Source organism: Thermobia domestica, chromosome 6, assembly GCF_964235325.1.
Source record: "Thermobia domestica chromosome 6, izTheDome1.hap1.1, whole genome shotgun sequence".
Lineage (NCBI taxonomy): Eukaryota > Metazoa > Arthropoda > Insecta > Zygentoma > Lepismatidae > Thermobia > Thermobia domestica.
The window spans coordinates 258,743,279-258,763,610 of record NC_137459.1 but is presented as its reverse complement, the minus strand read 5'-3'; the positions used below and the strand labels follow the sequence as shown (position 1 = coordinate 258,763,610).

At 34.5% G+C, this 20,332-nt stretch overlaps 1 protein-coding gene across 4 annotated transcripts in view; it reads left to right on the top strand.

Moving 5' to 3' along the window:
• Positions 1-20,332, top strand: part of LOC145688485 (cell adhesion molecule Dscam2-like) — a gene marked incomplete at its 5' end in the record, with an annotated part of 1,010,929 nt that overhangs the window by 962,628 nt on the left and 27,969 nt on the right. For all 4 annotated transcript variants that reach the window (XM_081762790.1, XM_081762793.1, XM_081762792.1 and 1 more), the window contains 3 exon segments: positions 3,560-3,715; positions 7,329-7,625; positions 14,071-14,340. In XM_081762790.1, coding sequence (XP_081618916.1) covers positions 3,560-3,715; positions 7,329-7,625; positions 14,071-14,340 — 723 coding nt within the window.

Below are 20,332 nucleotides of genomic sequence, written 5' to 3'. Positions count from 1 at the left end.
CAAAAACGTACACTAAGAAGAAATGTTGCATTCTCTAACAAGACCCCAACAATAGTCCCCCATCATTGAAGGATCCCATCGTCCCTGGTACCTTTTCTCCATTGCCATTATATCTTGGTGGAATCTTTCCCCCTGTTCGTCGCTGGGAGCACCTAGGTTAGCAGGAAAGAAGCTGAGGTGGGAGTGCAAAAAGTGGATTTTTAAAGACATCCTACAACCCAACTCTTTGTATTTCTGTAGCATGTCCTGTACGATTTCTGTGTAACTCTCAGCTTTGTTATTGCCCAGAAAGTTGCGCACAACACACTTAAATGCTGTTCAGGCGGCTAGCTCAGCACTGTTTAACTTGCTGTCAAAGCTATCATCAAGCATTAATTTCCTAATTTGGGGACCAATAAACACTCCCGCTGAAATCTTAGCATCACTCAGGTTAGGGAACTTATCTCGCAAATACTTGAAACCTTCACCAGATGTGTCCATGGCTTTGACAAAGTTTTTCATAAGTCCTAACTTGATATGAAGTGGCGGTAGTAATATCTTATTAGGATCTACCAAAGGAGCGTATTTGACGTTGCATTCTCCAGGTACGTAATTCACTCTAGGTTCCCATTCCTTCACTTCATAATGTTTGTCATCAGCTCGGCTATCCCATAAACATAAAAAACATTGGTACTTCGTGTAACCGCACTGCAGTCCTAATAAAATACCAACTACCTTGGAGAATTGTATATATATTTATTAAGATATGCATATACTGTACGTTTAAAAAAATATACGTTGGAAGTACAATCTATTTTTATACAAGTTTCTAATTTACAGAGAGCAATACAAGTGTGTTGTTGACTATTGTAAATATTCATTTCTATGTCTGTGTTTGTAGTAATAAAGCAAATCGTTTTTACCCCAACTCAGGAGATCTGAAAGCATTACTATCAGGTGCAATAAACAGTGCACACAGTATACATACAAATATATTTATTTCTCTAGAAAGAACAAAGTGATTTTTACGAAACTTTTAGGGTTTATTAAATATAAATCAAGGTATACTTAGGTATAATTTCTATGTTACTATATGTAAGGGGACAGGAGCTAGGGGAATAAAATATCTGAAAAAGGGAAATTTTTGAGGGAATTTCCCGAAAATCCCTCTGTTACGAGAAAACTGTACGTGATGGAGAGAAACCGAGTGCATATTCGAATTCAGCTCAAAAAGTCCCTTTAAGATCAGGTAATTTTTCTCATGTAACAAAGAAAAAGTTTAAATTTGTTAACTAGTGTAATCAACGGGACTCTAGGATAAGCAAACTGATCTGAAAGAACTCCAATATTACATACCATCAGCAAACTATTTTCTAGTAATAAAGTAGGCCTGCTCATCAAAACACAGTTTATTTATATTAACCCCTTACTGTAAATCGTTAACTATGCCACCCTAGTTGTTGATAAATATTTTTTGCCGGGGCACTTCAGACACTTTACATTTAAATTATGTCCACCATCATCCTCAGCTCTTAAGAAAAAAAAAGTATTTTTTCAAATGTTCGAACGGCAAAATATTTTCGTTCTCCATCTTTATAAAAACAAAACGAATCAAAGTAAAATAGACTACTGTATCATTGCACTCCTAGTTCACTCACTGAATGTATTGATTTGGAGCTGTCAAAATCTACGACAAAATCTTCCAGGTGCTTGCAATCAGTACACGTGATTTCCCTAAGCCTGTTCTCATCTTCAAAAAACAGCAAATGGCACTACGAACTTATCTGTTTCTCTGTGTGTCTGTGACTGTCGGTCACTGACATGCGTAGTTCATGCTCGATTGTTTCATTCTGAGAAGTTCACTTACAGGAAAGAAACATTTATTTCCGAAAAAAATGCATATATTGTAGTTACTCATCCGAAATGTAACGCGAAAAAAGTAACGCAAACTAGGTACGTTACTTAAAAATTTGTAACGCGTTACCGTTACAGTTACTTTGGAAAAAATGTAACGCGTTACTAGGAAACGTTACTTAAAAAGTAACGCGTTACAAGTAACGCGTTACTTGCGTTACGTTACTTCCCAACACTGGACGTCAGCTATGACATAAGATGACTTTGGAGCAAAACTTCAAATCATAAAAGCGCTATACCAATGGGCCTACCCTCCTGACGTGGAGGCGCTGTAAAGTTATTTCAGATCAAACGACTGAAAGAGTGTTCATTTCAACAGAAACAGGATTGGACTTTAATTTTTTGTTGCCCTTTATCTTCACGAATATGACATATATCAAGTAATATGCTTGCCATAAGAACTTTATATATATCTGAGATTAATCTCATTTTGGAGAAATGATGCTGTAGACGGTAGTGGGAATTTCGCCCAAGTGTACGGGAATTTTCAGTGCCTGGCGATTATGCCATCCGCCTTCCTTTAATGCTATTTCGGTTGCAATACTTCTAGATAAATGCTTCGGACTCCACTGGTGGAGCACTTTTGCCATAAATCTCCATATGGCTGTACCATCCAGAAGTGTCCCTTACTGTACATACTATACTTTGTTACACATAATTTTTAATTACGGCAATTCTGACGATAATGCAATCTTAGTAATTATTGAAAGAAAATGTGGAGTTTTTAAATGTACTATTTTAAAGTGTTTGTCCTTGTTTCATTGACGCAGTTACAAAAGAAACTAGAATTGGACATGAATTGCACTCGGTCGAAAAAGTGTAAAAGCTTTTTCAGGCCAGCCATCCCGAGTGAAGTTTTACTGGGTTTTCCTCATTCACATCATGCAAATGGCGTGGTGTTACCTAACATATAGGTTCCAGGCTGCTTCCTTCCTTTCCCAATGCTTTCTTCCTTCACTCTCCTCGGCTAGTGTGATCACTGAGAGACGTTATCCCTCATACGTGACGGGGTAACATGACCAGAAATGATGAAAGCATACAAATCTAGTTCCTTATCCTAATTCTGCACATGGATTGCAACATTTGTTGAGTTAGTCGGAATTTCTGGTCACAATTAGGCCTAAGTTTTCTACAAACATTATTTAATCCCCAAAAAAGAAATAATATTTCTTTTCTTTATTATTATTATTATTATTATTATTATTATTATTATTATTATTATTATTATTATTAGTGCATTGTTAGTGCACCATACAACCAAAGTTTAAATGTCGTTGTTAATATTTTAGAAAATGATTCATGAATTGAACAGAACTTGTTATGCTAAATGTACAGTCTTCTTAATTATAAATAAAAGAAATGGCTACCCACATGTATTTAAAACACCATTCTTTTGTAACCACACTTGTGATATTATAATAATTTAGCTTGAAATCAAGATCTCAATATCCCAAAGAAGAATTACATTTGTTTGGTTTATGAATAACTTTTCAAAAAGATGTTGGTGCTCAGCTTTTTTTTTTTTTAAACACATCTTGACATTTCTTTCAACGCTCATGCTAAAATTTGAGTATTTTGGTATATGTGTGTGAAAATTTAATACTTACGTTACTAGAATGACGTTAACAACTTCATATTCTATTGAGTTAATTGATTGCAATTTCAGATTATATTGAAGCAGAAACAAAAATAACTTCTGACACTGGGACTATTCTGACTGGCCTTCAAAAGTATTCTAATTATAGCATTCAAGTTCAAGCATACACAAAAGTAGGAGTTGGAGTAAAAAGTAAACCTGTTTTTTGTCACACGGATGAAGATGGTAAGTGAACTTTCTAATTTTTTTTTTTTAATTTTTCTTTTTAAAGTGTACCAGATTATCGTTTTCAAAATTATTTGATATTTTGAGAAAAGTTTGTCTTTTAGGTGTATGTGTACACTAAGAATAAATCTTCATTCAATAAACGCAATTACTTTAATAACGAACACATTTTGTTAATTTAAAGCTATATATCTGTGTAGACATCGTTTTCTTTTCTTTCTTTCTTTTTCTTTTTTCTTTCTTCCTTTTTTTTTTTTTTTTTTTGACTTTAGTGCCTCTTTCCAACAATACACACAAGGATGTCCGATTTTATAATTATTACATCCCTCTTAGTAAATGTTCAGATTTATTTTGATGACGGCTTCTAATCCTGTAAATTTATTGCCTCAACTACGAGAAAATATGCACCGTAATGACCATAGTTATCTTTAATACATGAGGAGTCTTGAAAAAGACAGTAAAAATATAAACGTTGTTACGTATAATAGAAACGAAAGAGATACCTAAACGTACTACAGTAGTAGCAGCACTAGTGGTAGAGAATGGATCATTCTGCAAGACTACTTGAATGTTAGCCTTAAAAATTTCAAAAAGAATTTTAAAAAATCATCAAGATAGAAAAAAGTGCATTCAACACAACTATTATAGGATTGTAATAGGGCTATATTCGATTTTGTCTGTGCATAGGACGGAAGTCAAAGAAGAATATTCTGGCCAGCACAATAATAATATCGAAGGAAATGACAGTTCCACTATACTCTAAGATAGTGAAAAAACCTTCGGAATCAACTTTTAATATATAAATATTATTATAACTCAAATTAGGGGAAAGATAATGATAAGCACCACTTCTATCGACATTCTTTTATTAGGGGGAATGGGTTGGGATTGAAACATAGAACATTATGTAGGTAGCTGAAATTTGGAAATGTGCCTGCAAATGCAGAGAAAACTTACTGGGTATGTGCTAGCGTTGTATGGCAACGGAAGACTGCCAAGCATACTGACGAACAGCATGGGAACACCTATATGTTTGACTGTCTGGTGTCCCGAGTTGTAAATCTCGAATTGATGGTAGAATAATCGAATAAAGAGTCGTCTGAGATTCAGGATGATAGTCATGCTGATCCAGACTACGTACTTCCTACAGTTAATTTCTCTACGGTTAATAAAATGAACTAAATCGTATTGTTTACGATTTTCAGAAATAAAATGGTATGTTCATGTGCTTAACATTACATTTCTGTTAAAACATGAATGAAGTTGTAGAACTCAAGCGAAGAGCAAAAGGTTATTGCCGCCAATGACAATGGTTTATATTTCGCTGCTCACAGTTTGAGTGTCTTTAGGTAATGAAAGGCGCATGCACTTAAGTGATATTCACCTGTGATAGACATACCATTATGCTCCTTCAACCACTAATGCACATGTGATGGATATGCAATCAGCAACAACGCAGTAACAATTTATTTTTCAGCTTATTTCATTACGAAGGCATCATCATTAATATAAAATAAATTTGATAAAATTATTATTTATACTTAAATATTAAAGTATATTGTTGATGCTATTAATAAATACAAATACTGCTAAGAATACAATTACTGTGAGGAATACAATATTGAACCAAATCACCAAGAATTGAAATGTAAAACATACAATTCCCTGCAAGTTAAAATGAATGCGCGAGGAATGGAAGAGAATTCAGTATTAGAAAATAACTTTAAGTGCCACTAGCTTACAGTGAACTCTGGTCAAAAAAACATCAAAATCTAAACTCAACGCTCTCAGGTACACAGCACCTATTAGCATTCGATTTGCAACGAACACTTCCTGTCGGAAAAAGTTTTTTGTTTTTACATTTTATCAAATTTATTTTTCATTTTTCTTTCAGTGTACTTTAACCACTTAAAACAAACAAAAAGAAAGCCAGAGCCATCATTTGAATGTTTAGGAACCACATTACTGTACTGCAATTTCCACTGAAACGGTGTCCTCTGAGCTGTATGCTTTGTTCATAATTTCCGATGACTTATAATTACAAGTTTTTCTATGATTTAATCATTTCTTTAAAATGACCGAAGTTGAAATGCTTAAAATGGCACTGTGACACAATAAGGTTTTGACAAGTAACAAGTGGGAAAAACAGCACATTCCATTCAATACGCCCAATGGCATTTCCCTATCTCAGTTTCTATTTAATTTCTTACCTTCAGCCGTTTGTCATTTATAAGAACTGAATGTTTTATCTGACTGTGCAAGAACTCACTTTAAATGATGACCATTTCATAAACAGTGCCCTACATGAAAATATTTTTCCTACAGATTTTTTTAAAATCCTTTTAGTGATATATCAAATGGCATACCTTTCTATTTAAAATTTTCGAGAAATCCAGTGGACCATGATAGAGACCCTGTGGATGAAACAGCACGCTCCATTCATTATGCCCTGTAATATTTCCCTATTTCTCCATTTTTTTAATCTTTAGCCGTTTGGGATTTATGGGCACTGGACATTTAATCTGAAACACCCTCTATATGTATCAATTTGAAGGATTGGATATAAAAGTACATTTATTACGAAGTAAATAAATTCTGATTATTTAAGTTGAGGTTGAGATTTTGAGTTTTAAGTCCTTATGCAATACCAAGGTTACAAGACACCGCTATTGCCGTGGGTTTCGAACTAAGACTGGGGCTTGAATATGGTGCGGTTGACTGGTGCACACACCATCATACAAGATCAACTCTCACAGTATAACCCGTTCCCCACCACACTATTTCGTAATCAAGAGAGCACGACCACGTCACCGTCCCCGATAAATTCTGATCATTTCAAAATGAAGAGTAACATACTAAATACCCTATACCGTAATCTGTTGTTACTGTATAAAGTTGAAATGTATGCCTGTATATGTGTATTTCTGCAATAAACTTATGGTGATTGAGACAACCAGAAACATTAAGCATGAAATCGAACTCCTTTCATGTTATAAGCTTACATACTCTTCCATCTTTGACAACATGTGTGTGTGTTATAGTGGCTCAAAGCCCAGGATACACTATTTTATTCATCCAGTGCTAAAATGTAGATTAACAGCAAAAGTATTGTGGCTAACAGAGACTAAGTTAAAAAATCTAATTATATATGCTGGTATTAATTATGTACCATCACCTTTCTAAAAATGAAATTCTAGTTTCCATGCTAATAATTCTAGTAGAAATTTGGTCTTGAATAAATGTAATATTAAAACTGGATCATCTATTTTCAGACTATTTGTTTAAAATATTAATCTATTATTTAATAATGATTTATCTTGATTGTGTCACTATGAGGCAAACAGCTACGAATAATTTTTCACATTAGTTTAATAAGAAATCTAAATACGCATAAACTCATTATTAATCTTTAACATACAGGCGCATACATAGTTGGCTTAAATTATAGCATATAATTCCAGAAATGAAATTAATTCTATTACGTAATACAGAAGTATTCTGCACATTTTAAATAAAATGCATTAATTGTATTAATTTTATTTTTAGTTGACACTATCGTTGCATTACCTTCTGTAAATGATAATGTTTAATCGTGCTGATATTTCTTTCTCAGTTCCAGAAGCTCCAGCAAACTTGAAAGTGGTTCCCAGTTCCTCTACAACTCTCATAGTTAGCTGGTTGCCACCTTTAAAACCAAACGGAATTATAATAAGTTATAATGTCTATACACGAATTCTAGAAAATGGGAAAGAGAAGGACACATTCAAAAAGAGAGTACCAGTGTCAAAGAATCACTACGAGACCCAAAATCTTAAAAAGGAAGCAGTTTATGAATTCTGGGTCACTGCATTAACCAAAATAGGAGAGGGCCAGAGTACGCATGTTGAGCGAGCCGTTATATCATCCAAAGGTAATATTCGGTATACGTTTTTATAGGAGATAAATAGAAGGAGAGATTAAGTTGTAAATTTGAATTTTTCTCAGTTTTTCACTTAGCTTTAAAAATGTTATTGTATAAATAATTTGTGCTCCTGTTTCATTAAGGAATTCAACATTCATCGGTGAAACATAACTCAATTTCTAAATCATTTTTACGAGAACAAAAATAAATATTTTATCAAAATATGACAGTTTATTGCACTTAAAAAGTGAAAGATACGGGCCACTGCAGTATACTTTCTCTCTCGAATTTCTTTCTTTGTCGAATGAAGCGTGAACAAAATCACGTGCGTCGTATTTGAGGAAATTAAAAGAAACTCATCCTAAGATTAAGTTTTCTTAGGCGCGTAAAATTCTTCAAGTTCAATTAATTTGAAATAAGGCAACATCGTAGTAGTAAGAAGAAGCTGGATCATGCAGTAAAGAAACAGAGAGAGAAATATTTTTCATATACATATATCTTTGGTTTCTCGCAGTAGTTGTCATTTCGTTCAGCAGATGATGTCACAATGTTTCGTGAGCTATTTAACACATGAGAAATCATGCAGAGATGGCGATATGTGTACCGTAAATACAAGAATGGGTGGATATATTAGCTTCAGACAGTCAGTGATATTTCGGTAAAGAAAACATTGGAACAATATGCAGTGACAACTATTATTAAAGAACAAATGCACCTGTGTTTTTCTACTTAAAAATGTTCTGCTATTTAGCTCTGCATTCTATAGATGAATAAACATTCCATTACTATAAGCGCTTGTAGAAAGTATAAACGCACGATCAGAAACATTACTAATCATGTTCAAATTTTGAGCATGTTGAAGTAATTTTATTTAATTATCAAAAGCTAACTCTGGCACAAAGAGCACAAAAAATTGTTCTATTGAAACTGCATTAATAGACTTTCAAAACATAGGTGAAAACAGGAAATAACTTTTCCTTTCTACAGTATTTTTGGAAATTAACTAAATATTTAAAATTGAAAGAAGGAACTTTTCTTTGTACACATAGGTTTAGAAATTAAATATCTAAAATACAAATGACAATATTAATCATGGTCATATTATAGAACATTATGTTGTAAATGAGTATTTTTCCGCTTTTCTTTTTTCCATTTACCACTGCACAGCTATTTTTGAATAAAATAGTTTTAAAATGTGAAATCGTGTCTATGTCGTATCTGCAAAATTGGAAAAATATCTCGTTTGTTCATGTTAGTATAAGTTCAAAAGAAGAAAATCGAGTTCAGTATTATTATTATTATTATTATTATTATTATTATTATTATTATTATTATTATTATTATTATTATTATTATTATTATTATTATTATTATTTTCTCTCAAGAGAATGCATAAAATAGTTAAAAGTTTCTGATGATAGCAACAAGGGTGACTACGAAATATGCAATTTTCATACCTTTTACGTGTAGTATTAACATCACTTATTAAAGACGGAGCAGTTCGAAATGCTTCCCCATTGCCAATTCTGGAGACAATGGTAGTCGATGAACACTACATTTGAATAGTTCGAAGTTGTAGAATAATATAGTTCTATTTTGTTATTATCCATGGAATGAATGTGTGAACCAAGCGAAAGATGGAAAACAAAATAATATTAAGAAAAAGAAAGAATCTTTCAAATCTTCAAACGAAACACATGCGCATAACAACGGTTCCCAAACTAAGGACCGCGATCACTAGTCTTCTAAGAAAATGAAGAACCAGCAAGGTAGACGCAGACTAATGAAAAGATATACTGTATAGGCAGGGGTGTAATGGAGGGTATACGCGGGTATACGGCGTATACCTACCTCTAATTTTTGGAAACTATCGTATAGCCACCTAAAATTTAGGAAGTACGCAGGTATACGCTATATTCGATCAATAGTATACTCACTTCATTGCAACAAACAACAACTACTTTTCATGTACTTCTCAAAACAAAAATATCTCACTAAACAGCTGGTCGTCAGGTTGTTACCGCCAATGATATCTAAATTATTTTAAAATATTTGCGTTTTCGGGGTGTGGGAATCAAATTTTCTGAGAATCTCTTCTATAATGGAAAACAGCGCTCTGAACATGCAGTGATTTTTCCTCAAGATGTCACAATAGTAGTCCATACCTTCCAAATTCCAAATTCAATTCAAAGTCTGTCGATTGGATACAATTTACCCAATACTACCAATACAACAGCGAACCTAGGATTAGTACTGTTCATTTGTAGCCGCAGTTGACATCAAAGAAAGGAGCGACTGATTTCCATAAATACTCACCGCTAGTACTAGTAGTAGTTTTTCCTCAACCTACTGAACAAAAAAATGGACGGGGTAAAAATAAACATTTTTTTCGTTATTTCATTTTCTTTCAGATAAAAAAGGGAATTGAAGAAAATTTGTGAACAGTAAGGGGTAGAAAATAAAAGTTAAGAAAGACTTGTATCGTATGAGCATGTCACACTAATCTTTAATCATTTCGATCAGCCGTCACTTCGAAAATATTTGCTTAGTAGTGTTTAACCCTCTGGGAATTTATGGTACGAATCGGTACCATGGAATAGTGTTGTGTTTAAACGCTTATTAAGCTCATATAACACTATTGAACCCGGATTTTTTATTGGTCAAGTCAAGCATGGACCAAAGAGCACCCCAGATGCGTTTCGGAACCGGATGGTAAACTTGGTGGTCAAGTGGGGCGGAGGGGTGAGGGAAATAAAAAAAAAAACACCCTTAGTTTTCAAGTTATCAAGATTAAAATTTTGCATACGGATTATGTGCACCTTTAAATATTTTTCTCTTTTTTGTTTTGTTTTTTTTTGATACCTACCTGAACCCGGTTCTTTTAGGAAATACTTTTAGGAGGAAAGAATTTGTTGTCTTTATCTATTTTTCCTTTTTGCCAGGGTGTGCATTTATTTTATTTATTTAATAATCACCAGATACAGCTCAGAGGCCATTTTATACTGCATATCTAACAACAACAACAATAATAGAAAGGGATTGGAAAGGTATCGGCCAGGGCCTGCTTAGTAGGTACTATCCCGGCATTTGCATGGTAGAACTGAGGAAAACCAATCAGGATGGTTTGAGATGGATTCGAATCCACGACCTACCGAATGCGAGGCCATGCTCTACCACTTGAGCTACTTCTCTCGGAAAGATTGTCGTTTGTGATTTTAAAAAATCACTCCTGACAGAAAAAAAAATTGGACTAAAGTTTTAGATGGGTATACCGATACTACTCGACTCTAATTTCGGCGCTGGTATCAGGGCTTAATTCAACCATAAATTGGCCTCGAAAATGCTCTCCAAGGTGCCTATTTGCTGTTTGGTCGAAGCGGCTCTTTTGAATCGCTTCTGATAAAAAAAAAACCTAAACGTTTAATTTAAAAAAAATATCGGGCCAAGTTCAAACACGAAAAATATTCGACCATAAATTGGCATAGACCCGATGTAACTTCCCTCAAGAGCCGCCCCTTTATACGAATTTATTGAAGTTTAGCGTCAATTTTCAACACCGTGACTGTATCAAACATTATCCTGCATTTTAAGGTGGAATCCAGGAACCATCGTAATGCATTTAAAGCAGCAAAAGAAAGCTCTGTATCTGAAGATCGCAACAAAGACTAGATTTGAACTTATTACAGTAGTATAAGATAAGTTTATTTCTGCTTTTCCGAGACATCTAGAATTCTAAGTTCTAGGTGTGGTAGTTCATGAGAATAGCTTGTCTTCGTATTATTGTATTGTTTGTCTATTCTTTATACTTAGCTATTAACGCTTCAGGTCATTATTTGCTCATTGGGACATAGCTGTCATTATTTTAATTGAATAGTTGAGTGACACAGTAGCCTAAGTACCAACAGCAATAAGCCCGATATTAGTATCAATACAGATACTAATTTCGACATTATTGCTGTTGGTACTTAGGATAGAGGATCACTCAATCTATCAATTCTAAAACGGTCATGCGGCAATGAAACCACAATTAAGCTTTTTCTATTTTAATGCAATTATGATCCGACAAAAGAGAGCTCAATTCATTTTCCGAGCAAAAGAACAACAACTAAACATCTCTTCTTGGTTATGGCCCTGATTATTACAGCAGTCAGTAGGCTGTGGTTCGCGACCGATTTACAATGTTAAAATTCAAAATTTTAATCTTAAATTACTCCAAATGTACTCAACATTTTACTCAAACGAGATATGTGTATTTCTGTGTACATTAAATACATCTTTTGAAAGTGTCACAGTGATAGATAGGACCAAAGGAATGAGCAAGGTGGCGCAAACAACATTGGTCCAAGTAATTTTTTTCTTCTTATAATTATCAGTCGTACAAGTACAACCACTTCTAGAGCCTGATCTACTTAACGCAGAGAGCTAAATAAGGTTTTATATTAATCTATAACATTATAGGTAATCTTTTTCTTAATCTCTGGTTGATAGGTTAAGTGGTTCGGTAACCGTTCTCCAAAACATAACTTTCCATTCAGACTTCTCTTGCTACTTCATATACATATCCTGCTTGTTATGTAACCGATACGCGCAGAGAGCCAGTGTGAGTTGCCTATAAGCAAGGATATTTCACCATAACTTTTTTATGAACTTTGAACTTTAAATCTTAATAGTGCAAAGCCTAATAGTATTATATATATATATATATATAGGTGTGTGTGTGTGTGACAAGGGATGAAGCGTATACCCACCTAAAAAATTAGCATTACATCACTGTGTATAGGCTAAAGTTGATAATGAGAGACAATTATTCACTGTAATGTCGTCTGAAATCAAACCAAAGCTTACACGCACCAAGCGCCAATGTACTAAGCCGAGGGTGGTCAATCGAAGGCAAAAACCTCGTTAATGACATACAAAGTTTCACAAATATTTTATTTTTTGAAAATAGCTAATTTGGTTGCTATTATATGAGAAGTATGTGGTTTAAAATTATAAACGCCGGTTTCAAAAATAAATTATGTGTGACTGATCAGGGAGCGGAGTGCTAGTGTATTAATTAGCTAGCACACCAATTTGGTAAGCCGGAGACCTGGGTTCGATTTGCGGATTATTTTCGCACTTTCCCACTCTTCGTTTATTTACTTGGCGCTATAAAAAATTGCAAAACTACTTCTATAAAGACCCCGTCCCCTTGTGGAGCGATATAGCTCACATTGATTTCTTCCGTTAGAAATCTCGACAAAAGCCCTGTTACTTAAGTGTATTAAGCTATTTCTACGATTCGCGATGGTTCTTTTCTATGTATTTGATGTATCCGTCAGATTAAGCTTCATCTTCCCGACGAGGGATAAGTCCTAGGTGTCAACTGTAGCGAATATAGTGGGTGAGAAAATGCCTTCATGATGTTGCAAGTGAGAAACGTAACTACTCCACACGCTTTATGAATGGTTGCATTGTCGTCATAGAGCATCCGATTGTCCTCGCACCACAGTTCAGATCCTTTCAACTGATTATCCTTCCTCAGATTTCAAAAGCAGTAAAGCTGGACGCTTACGCCTGATACTTCGGGAAGAGTTCAATGTCACCAAATGTTGAATATAACGAGGATATTGTTCTACTTAGTCCTGACCTACTTCTCTTTCTTCGGTTTTGAAGAACCTGGATCTTGGTCCCTTGGGTCGTGGTTATAGACTCAACTCTCATCCTCAGTAATGACTTGGAACATGAAAGTGGTAATAAAACACCTTCTTTCAAGTATCCTGCCAGAGTTCGACACAGTGCCTTATGCTCGGGGTATCTTCATCTCCCTGTCCTCAAACAAATTTTGGAGAGCATATACTTGAAGAAACGTTAGAATTTCCTGCACTCTTTCGTGTAACATAGTATTTATCCACTTGGTAATATTTTCAAGTTAAATTGTAAAATCGGGCAACTTGAGAATGAAAACACGTATGTGTGTGTGTGTGTGTTCAAATCATCCTAGCCACGTAAACTTATTAAAAAAAACTTCCTGTTGCTACTACATACTAAGTATTGTTAGCGATCAAAAGGTACATGTTTCGTTGCATTATGCATGGTAGAACCTCGGCCCTTGCCATCATTATTTATGGCTTTCTACCTTTCAAGTTCGCTACCTCTTCATTAGAACAACTTTCTACCTGCCTCACGATGCTCGATCAATACCAATAATTCTCTTATTACAGTGGGGGTTGAATATAGAACCTTGATACCAAAGCCATGCTCATTAACCATTCGATTACTCAGAAGCTCCAAAATTATTATTTTATTTTACAGTTTACTATTCCCATAGAATGTTTTTCACTCTAACAAAGAAATAATTTGAAAGAAAGAATGTTACATTTTAGAAGTAAAAATATTGTTTGAAGTAAAAGGATTTCTACATCACTTATCGTTACATGTTACTTAGTTTAGTGTAATTTTCTTTCATTTTCAGTGATAGCTGCTATAATTTCATTTGGACAAGTGCTTACAGTCTTGCGACATAGCAGAGCTCAATTGCCATGTCTTTCTGTTGGAATGCCAAGACCAGAGCATCTGTGGACAAAACAAGATGGAAGTGTTCCCTCGAGCGACAGGTTTTTCATGCAGTCAGATGGTTCTCTATACATAGAAGATGTTCAACGGAAAGACAGTGGAAATTATACATGCACAGTAACAAATAATTACGGATCTGATAGGATTACACACACCTTGCGAGTTCCAGGTACAAAGTAATTTAAATATATATTATAGTATTGTGAGTGAAGGTAGCAATTATTTTATCCCTTCTAGAATAATTCTACTTGAATCTCTTTTATCCAATCAACATTGTTCAATTTTCCTTGTCTTAAGTAACATTTACTTTAAGAAAAATCTGTAATGAGACCAAACTCTCGTTCCAGATTGTGTATCAGAGAAAAGACAATTTTGAAGGAGTGACTAAAACTACAGAAAGTCTTTATGAAAAGTTGTTATTATTATTATTATTATTATTATTATTATTATTATTATTATTATTATTATTATTATTATTATTATTATTATTATTATTATTATTATTATTGCTGTATCTCGGTTTAAACCGGTTTCAGCTTAATAATCTGACACCCGTCTGTGGCAAGTGCAAATTATTTGAAGAGTTCTTCTTCAAAGAACTTCCTGATCATATGACAGGTGTCTAGTATTATTGATTTTTGTAGGTTTGTTAGAAGATGTTTTGTGTTTATCTGTTCAAGATGTGTCACAGTACTTTCAGGGACAATTGCAGTGGCTGCGGTAATGATTTGTCTTACTGTAACTTTCTGACATTTCAATAGCTTCTTGATTTCGTTTGCCAGGTCTTTATATTTGCTTATTTTGGTATTGAATGTTGTACGTAAGTTATGAGTTAATAGTACTGCTACGTCTATGAGGGTTACTTCTTGGTCAATTTTATTGATAACAGTGATGTCGGGTCTGCTTGTAGGTACAATGACATCCTTTCTTGTTTGTCGATCCCAGTAGAGTTTGTATTCGTTGTTTTCAAGCACTCGACTTGAATGGTGTTTGTAGTACGGCTTGGTAGCGGTAATCTATTCCATGTTATGTGCCAAAAACTGGTCAATGCTTTTTGCAACATTGCTGTCTTTTTTGATAGCCTATGGGAGCTATTATACGGCATGAACCTGTGATGTGTTCGATAGTTTCTGATGTGTCTCTGCAATTACTGCATTTTTCACCTGGTACTTTTTGCAGTATGTATTTACAGTAGTATCAGGTTAGTATAACTCGGTTCTGGATGGCCATCATAAACACTACTGTTTGAGAAAAGAGTTCAGTTTTCTTGAGGCAGGCAGTTGATTGTCGTTTATATGTGTTAATGTCTTCTAAATGATGCTTAAAGATTCTGTGGAGTTCTTTTGATTTCCAATTGCTGTTTTTTTTTTCTTTTTGTCTGATTCAATGTTTATGGTGAACTCAGTCATAGATAGATGGAGTGGTGAAGCTTTTGTGTCTGCATTGCATATTACATATAAACAGATTTATTTCTTTTATGTTGGTGAAATATTGGCGAAGGTCTTCAATCTGTTCGTGGTGAAGTTTTGGTATATCTGTGATACCAATGCCACTTTCTTCTGTGGGAAGTGTTATTCACTCTGTTGCGGCTTTTGGGTGCTTCATTCTGAATTCTGTCGTTAGAGTCCTGATCATTAGTGTTAAATTAACTAATTCAGTCTCAGATTAACCAAAATTAAGGTATAATGGGGTGTACTGCAAAAGTGTTGATGGCTTTAACTTTGTTAGTATTGGTAAGCTGAGTTCTAAGTATCTCCTTAATTTTTGATTGGAAATCTTTCTACAATACTGTATGTGTTTCACTCTGTTGAGTTTTGTTGATATAATAATAATAATAATAATAATAATAATAATAATAATAATAATAATAATAATAATAATAATAATAATAATAATAATAAGAAGAAGAAGAAGAAGAAGAAGAACAAGAACAAGAAGAATAGTGAGTTTCGTTCCACAGTGTGAAATTACAGTAGACTTCCATATTATGTGAATTCAATATTCAAATTTGAAGTAGTACATCTATAAGTACTGGTTGCAGTAGAGGAATAAACAATGAAATTAAATGTTTCAGTTTAACGTCCTACTGTATTGACTGTACTGTATGTACGTCCCGTTAGGCTAAATGGGACAGATGATTAAGGGAAGTGAATAATGATGGAAGAATTAGTGGAATAAGAATCTGGGAGGAAACGGAGTATCCCGAGGAAACCTACGGACACGATGTTCTTCACTACAAACTTATTTGGCTGGAGATCGAACCAGGGACCCCACGCACCAGAGGTAAGCACTCTACCACCGAGCCACAGTGCCCACCAATAGAGAAATACAATCAGATAGTACCTGATCCTCAGACGCTGAAGCCATATCTAAAAGCCATTATTCGCTGTCTCCTAGTATTTTCTTTATAAAAATAAGTATTGAAACCGGAATTATTAGTAAATTTCAACCATTTCCAGTTATGTTAGATTTTGTGGCTGTGGTGGTGTTCTCTTGAGACACTGAATCGATTCCAAATCCATTTCTCTCTATCCATTAACGTTTCTGTTCTATGACGACCAATGTTGAAACCGGAAACTGTTGATTTCTATCTGTTCCGGTTTCAATACAGGGTTAACAGGGGAGATGAAATCTATTTTGGGGACACTGAATCGATTGCAAAATATCGCTTCCCGATATCCTTTTCTTGTTCTATGGAAATTAGTATTGAAACCGGAAGTACCAGTAATTTTCAACCACTTCCGGTTCTGGTAGAGTATTGTTGGAGTTAATGACATGTTTTCTCTTGACATTGAATCGATAAAAAAAAAACACTTCTTGTTATATGTTACCGTTTTTGTTCTATGGCGATAAACGTTGAAACGGGAAACTCTTCGCCTTTGATAGAGGGTTACCGGAGAAAATGAAGCTACTCTTGGGACGCTGAATCTATAGCAAAAAATAGCATCTCTACATCTTCTGCCGTTTTAGCTCTGTATAAATCAATATAAATCAATATCGAAACCGAAGGTAATAGTATATTTGAACCAGGGGTAAAAGTGGGTCTGGAAATGTAGGGGGACGGTAGGTAGCGGCATGACGTCACGCCGACCCTCTGTCTATCTTTGCCCATTATAGCTTTTAGGAACTGAGGGGATGCCGTACATATTTTTGCGAGGTCGGGGGACGGTGTCCCCCTCGCGTTCCCCCGCACTTTTACCCCTGATTTGAACCACTTCCGGCTTTTGTAGAGTGTTGTGGGTAGTCATGATATGTTGGCTTCAGATTCTGAATCGTTTGCAAAAAATCGCTCCTCCATATCTCTTACAGTATTTGCTCTAATACCTGTCGACAGATAGATAGAAGGACGGAAACAATTGTTTTATAAGTCTTCCGACACTTATTCTTAGCATAGTTTGAAAGTCTAATAATAATAAGGGAACATTTAACGTCCGCGTTTGTATCCTGAAACTTAAAAATTCAGTTAGTTATAGGCTACTTCAACTATTAGTTCCTAGGCAAGTTCTAAATTTCTCTTTTTAAAAACTGTAAATGTAACCATTTCACATGTCTTTTCAATTTTAACTGAAAGAGAAATTTGTAAACCGTCGCTTTCCGAATGTGATTAAATAAGTATTTCAAGTCTTCTAGACATTTTATCAAAAAATTCTTACTCTGAGTCAATAATTCAAAATTTTTCGTTGTACTTGCTGGATTTTATACACAGTCTGTTCAGTATGAAAGGGACTTTTTTTTTGTCACGAACCACTAGTGCCATTTATGAAGAAGTATATGTACTACTTAGTAACACATTTTCCATCAAAGTTGCAAAGCATGTCTAGCAGCGACGGTCGATCATATGGATCTTGTGACTGGCAGTACCTGCTGAACGTCGGTAGGAAATGGAGCAATGGAGCAAGGTGGCAACATGAAATTCTGATTCAAATTGACTAAAAATGCAACAGAGATGTTTCAAATGATTCAGTGTGTTTGCGGTAGTGATACGTTGAGCCATAAGAGCGTATTTAAGTGATATACAAGTTTACATGTTGATCGGGAGAGATTGAAGACAATCCACGACCAGGATCAGGAGTGACTGTGTGAAGTGACAAAAACTTCCAAACAGTGGCAAAAATGGTCGTCTATTTGCAAGGATCATTGAGGATCTTACTGAAATTCCGAAGTTCACCTAGTATCTCATTATAACCGAAAATTTGGACAAATGAAAATTCCATGCGCGGTTTGTGCCACACACAGTGACGAATAAAAGCACTGTAGAGACATGAAACAAGAAGGTAATGTGGATTAAGGATTCATGTCAACCATTGTGACAGGTGATGAAACTTGGTTCTTCCAGTACGAACCACTCACAAAAACGTCAGAGCTCATAACACAAGGGTTACAAGTATTCCAAAGGCATCATCCAGAAGGAATTCACTCCAGAGAGGCACACTGTGGACGCCAAGTATTACGTGAGTGTTTTCCAACATCTATTGGCCAGGATTAATAGAGTTCGACCTGAATATCGGCAACAAGGCTCATGATCTCTGTTGCACGACAAACACTCGTGCACAGAGGATGACTTTTTTTTTTTTTTTTTTTTTTTTTTGTCAGAAAGGAATTGTAGAGCTCGATCACCTCCATGTTATCCAGATTTGGCTGCATGCGGCTTCTGGTTATTTCTGAAACTGAAATTGATGTTAAAACGAAAGCGTTTCGACACCACAATAAGCATCCCAAAAACTTCGACCACGATTTTCGAGGCAATTCCAAAACAGATGTATCAAGACTGCTTCATCAAGTTCTATACTCACTTCAACGCATGTATTGACTCACGAAATGTCTGCTCTGAATAAACGGTATTGTATCCTACCAGTCCACAATCTTTGTCTTTCATCTCTCCTGAATCACTTTCCCCACCGAACAGACGGTGTATACAACACAGCATATTTCCTCTTAACTTTTATATTAAACTCTTCATGTTATATTATCTACGAATCAGCTTCTTTATAATATCTTTTTGTTGGTTTTTATTGACTATTTTGCTTCCCAACACTTTCTGTCCATCAGATCGCTTAATCAAATAAAACAATAGGAGGTAATAATGATAGTCTTGTTTTAGACTACGTAATTTGTTTTAATGTATTTTTTTTTCGTTTAAATACTCTTCTTAGCTTATCATCTCATTCTATGTCATTAAATTCAATAATATTCTTCCTTTGTTTTAATAAAATTTCTTGGATACAGTTTTCACGGAATTTTGAGATCTTTGTCACATATTTTTGCTGTTCATGGTAGTGTTTTTACCGGAATGTTCCATTGGTTTGAAATAATTTTCCTTATTCAGATACCCTTCTAAATTTCTGAATCTGGTATTAATGACTCTGGAACTTCTTATTCCATACGTTTCGTCATATTATAGAATAAATTCTAAATTTCTTAATGATTTATAATTTATTTATTTTCTTTTATACAACTGACAACCAATCTGCTCTCTCTCTCTCTCGCTCTGAGCCTTGTACTTTATAGATTAGTAAATAGGTTGTATCTACACTAACCTATTCAATTTGTAACCTATGTTTTAATATCTAGAGCTTAAAAATAACTTTAAATTACAATATTTGTAATTTATTAACTTTCCTTGACCATCTCTGCAAGTGTCGCCTAAATTAGTGGTGTCACCGGGAACTTAGTTTGCAGAGACTTAACTAAAAGCATTGGAGCTCTGTACTAAGTTCACCAACTATTAATTAGACTTTGATATATATGTATTAATTCTATTTTAAATTGAATTTTACTATCAAAAATAAAATAAAATAAAAAAGTTCAATTTCTTATTCCAGTTTTAACTAGGGTAAAACCCTTGTCACATGGTAAACTGATAGGGACAAATGTTAAGAAACTACAAATTAACTTGTATTTCTTAATTCTGATCATTTTGATCAAATGAGAATAAATATGTTGACCCTAACAATAGGTTGCCACTTTTTGTATTGAAATGTCTAATATATACCATAAGATTTCATATACCCACTTCTTCGTTATATAAATCAAAGATTGAATCTTTCTTGATTTCAGATTTTGTTCTCTTCCGAGAGTAAGGATTTCTAAAACAGTCTATCGACATCTCTACCTAAAATACAATCCATGCTGTTTCTGTGCTTGTTGTCACTATGTATGTT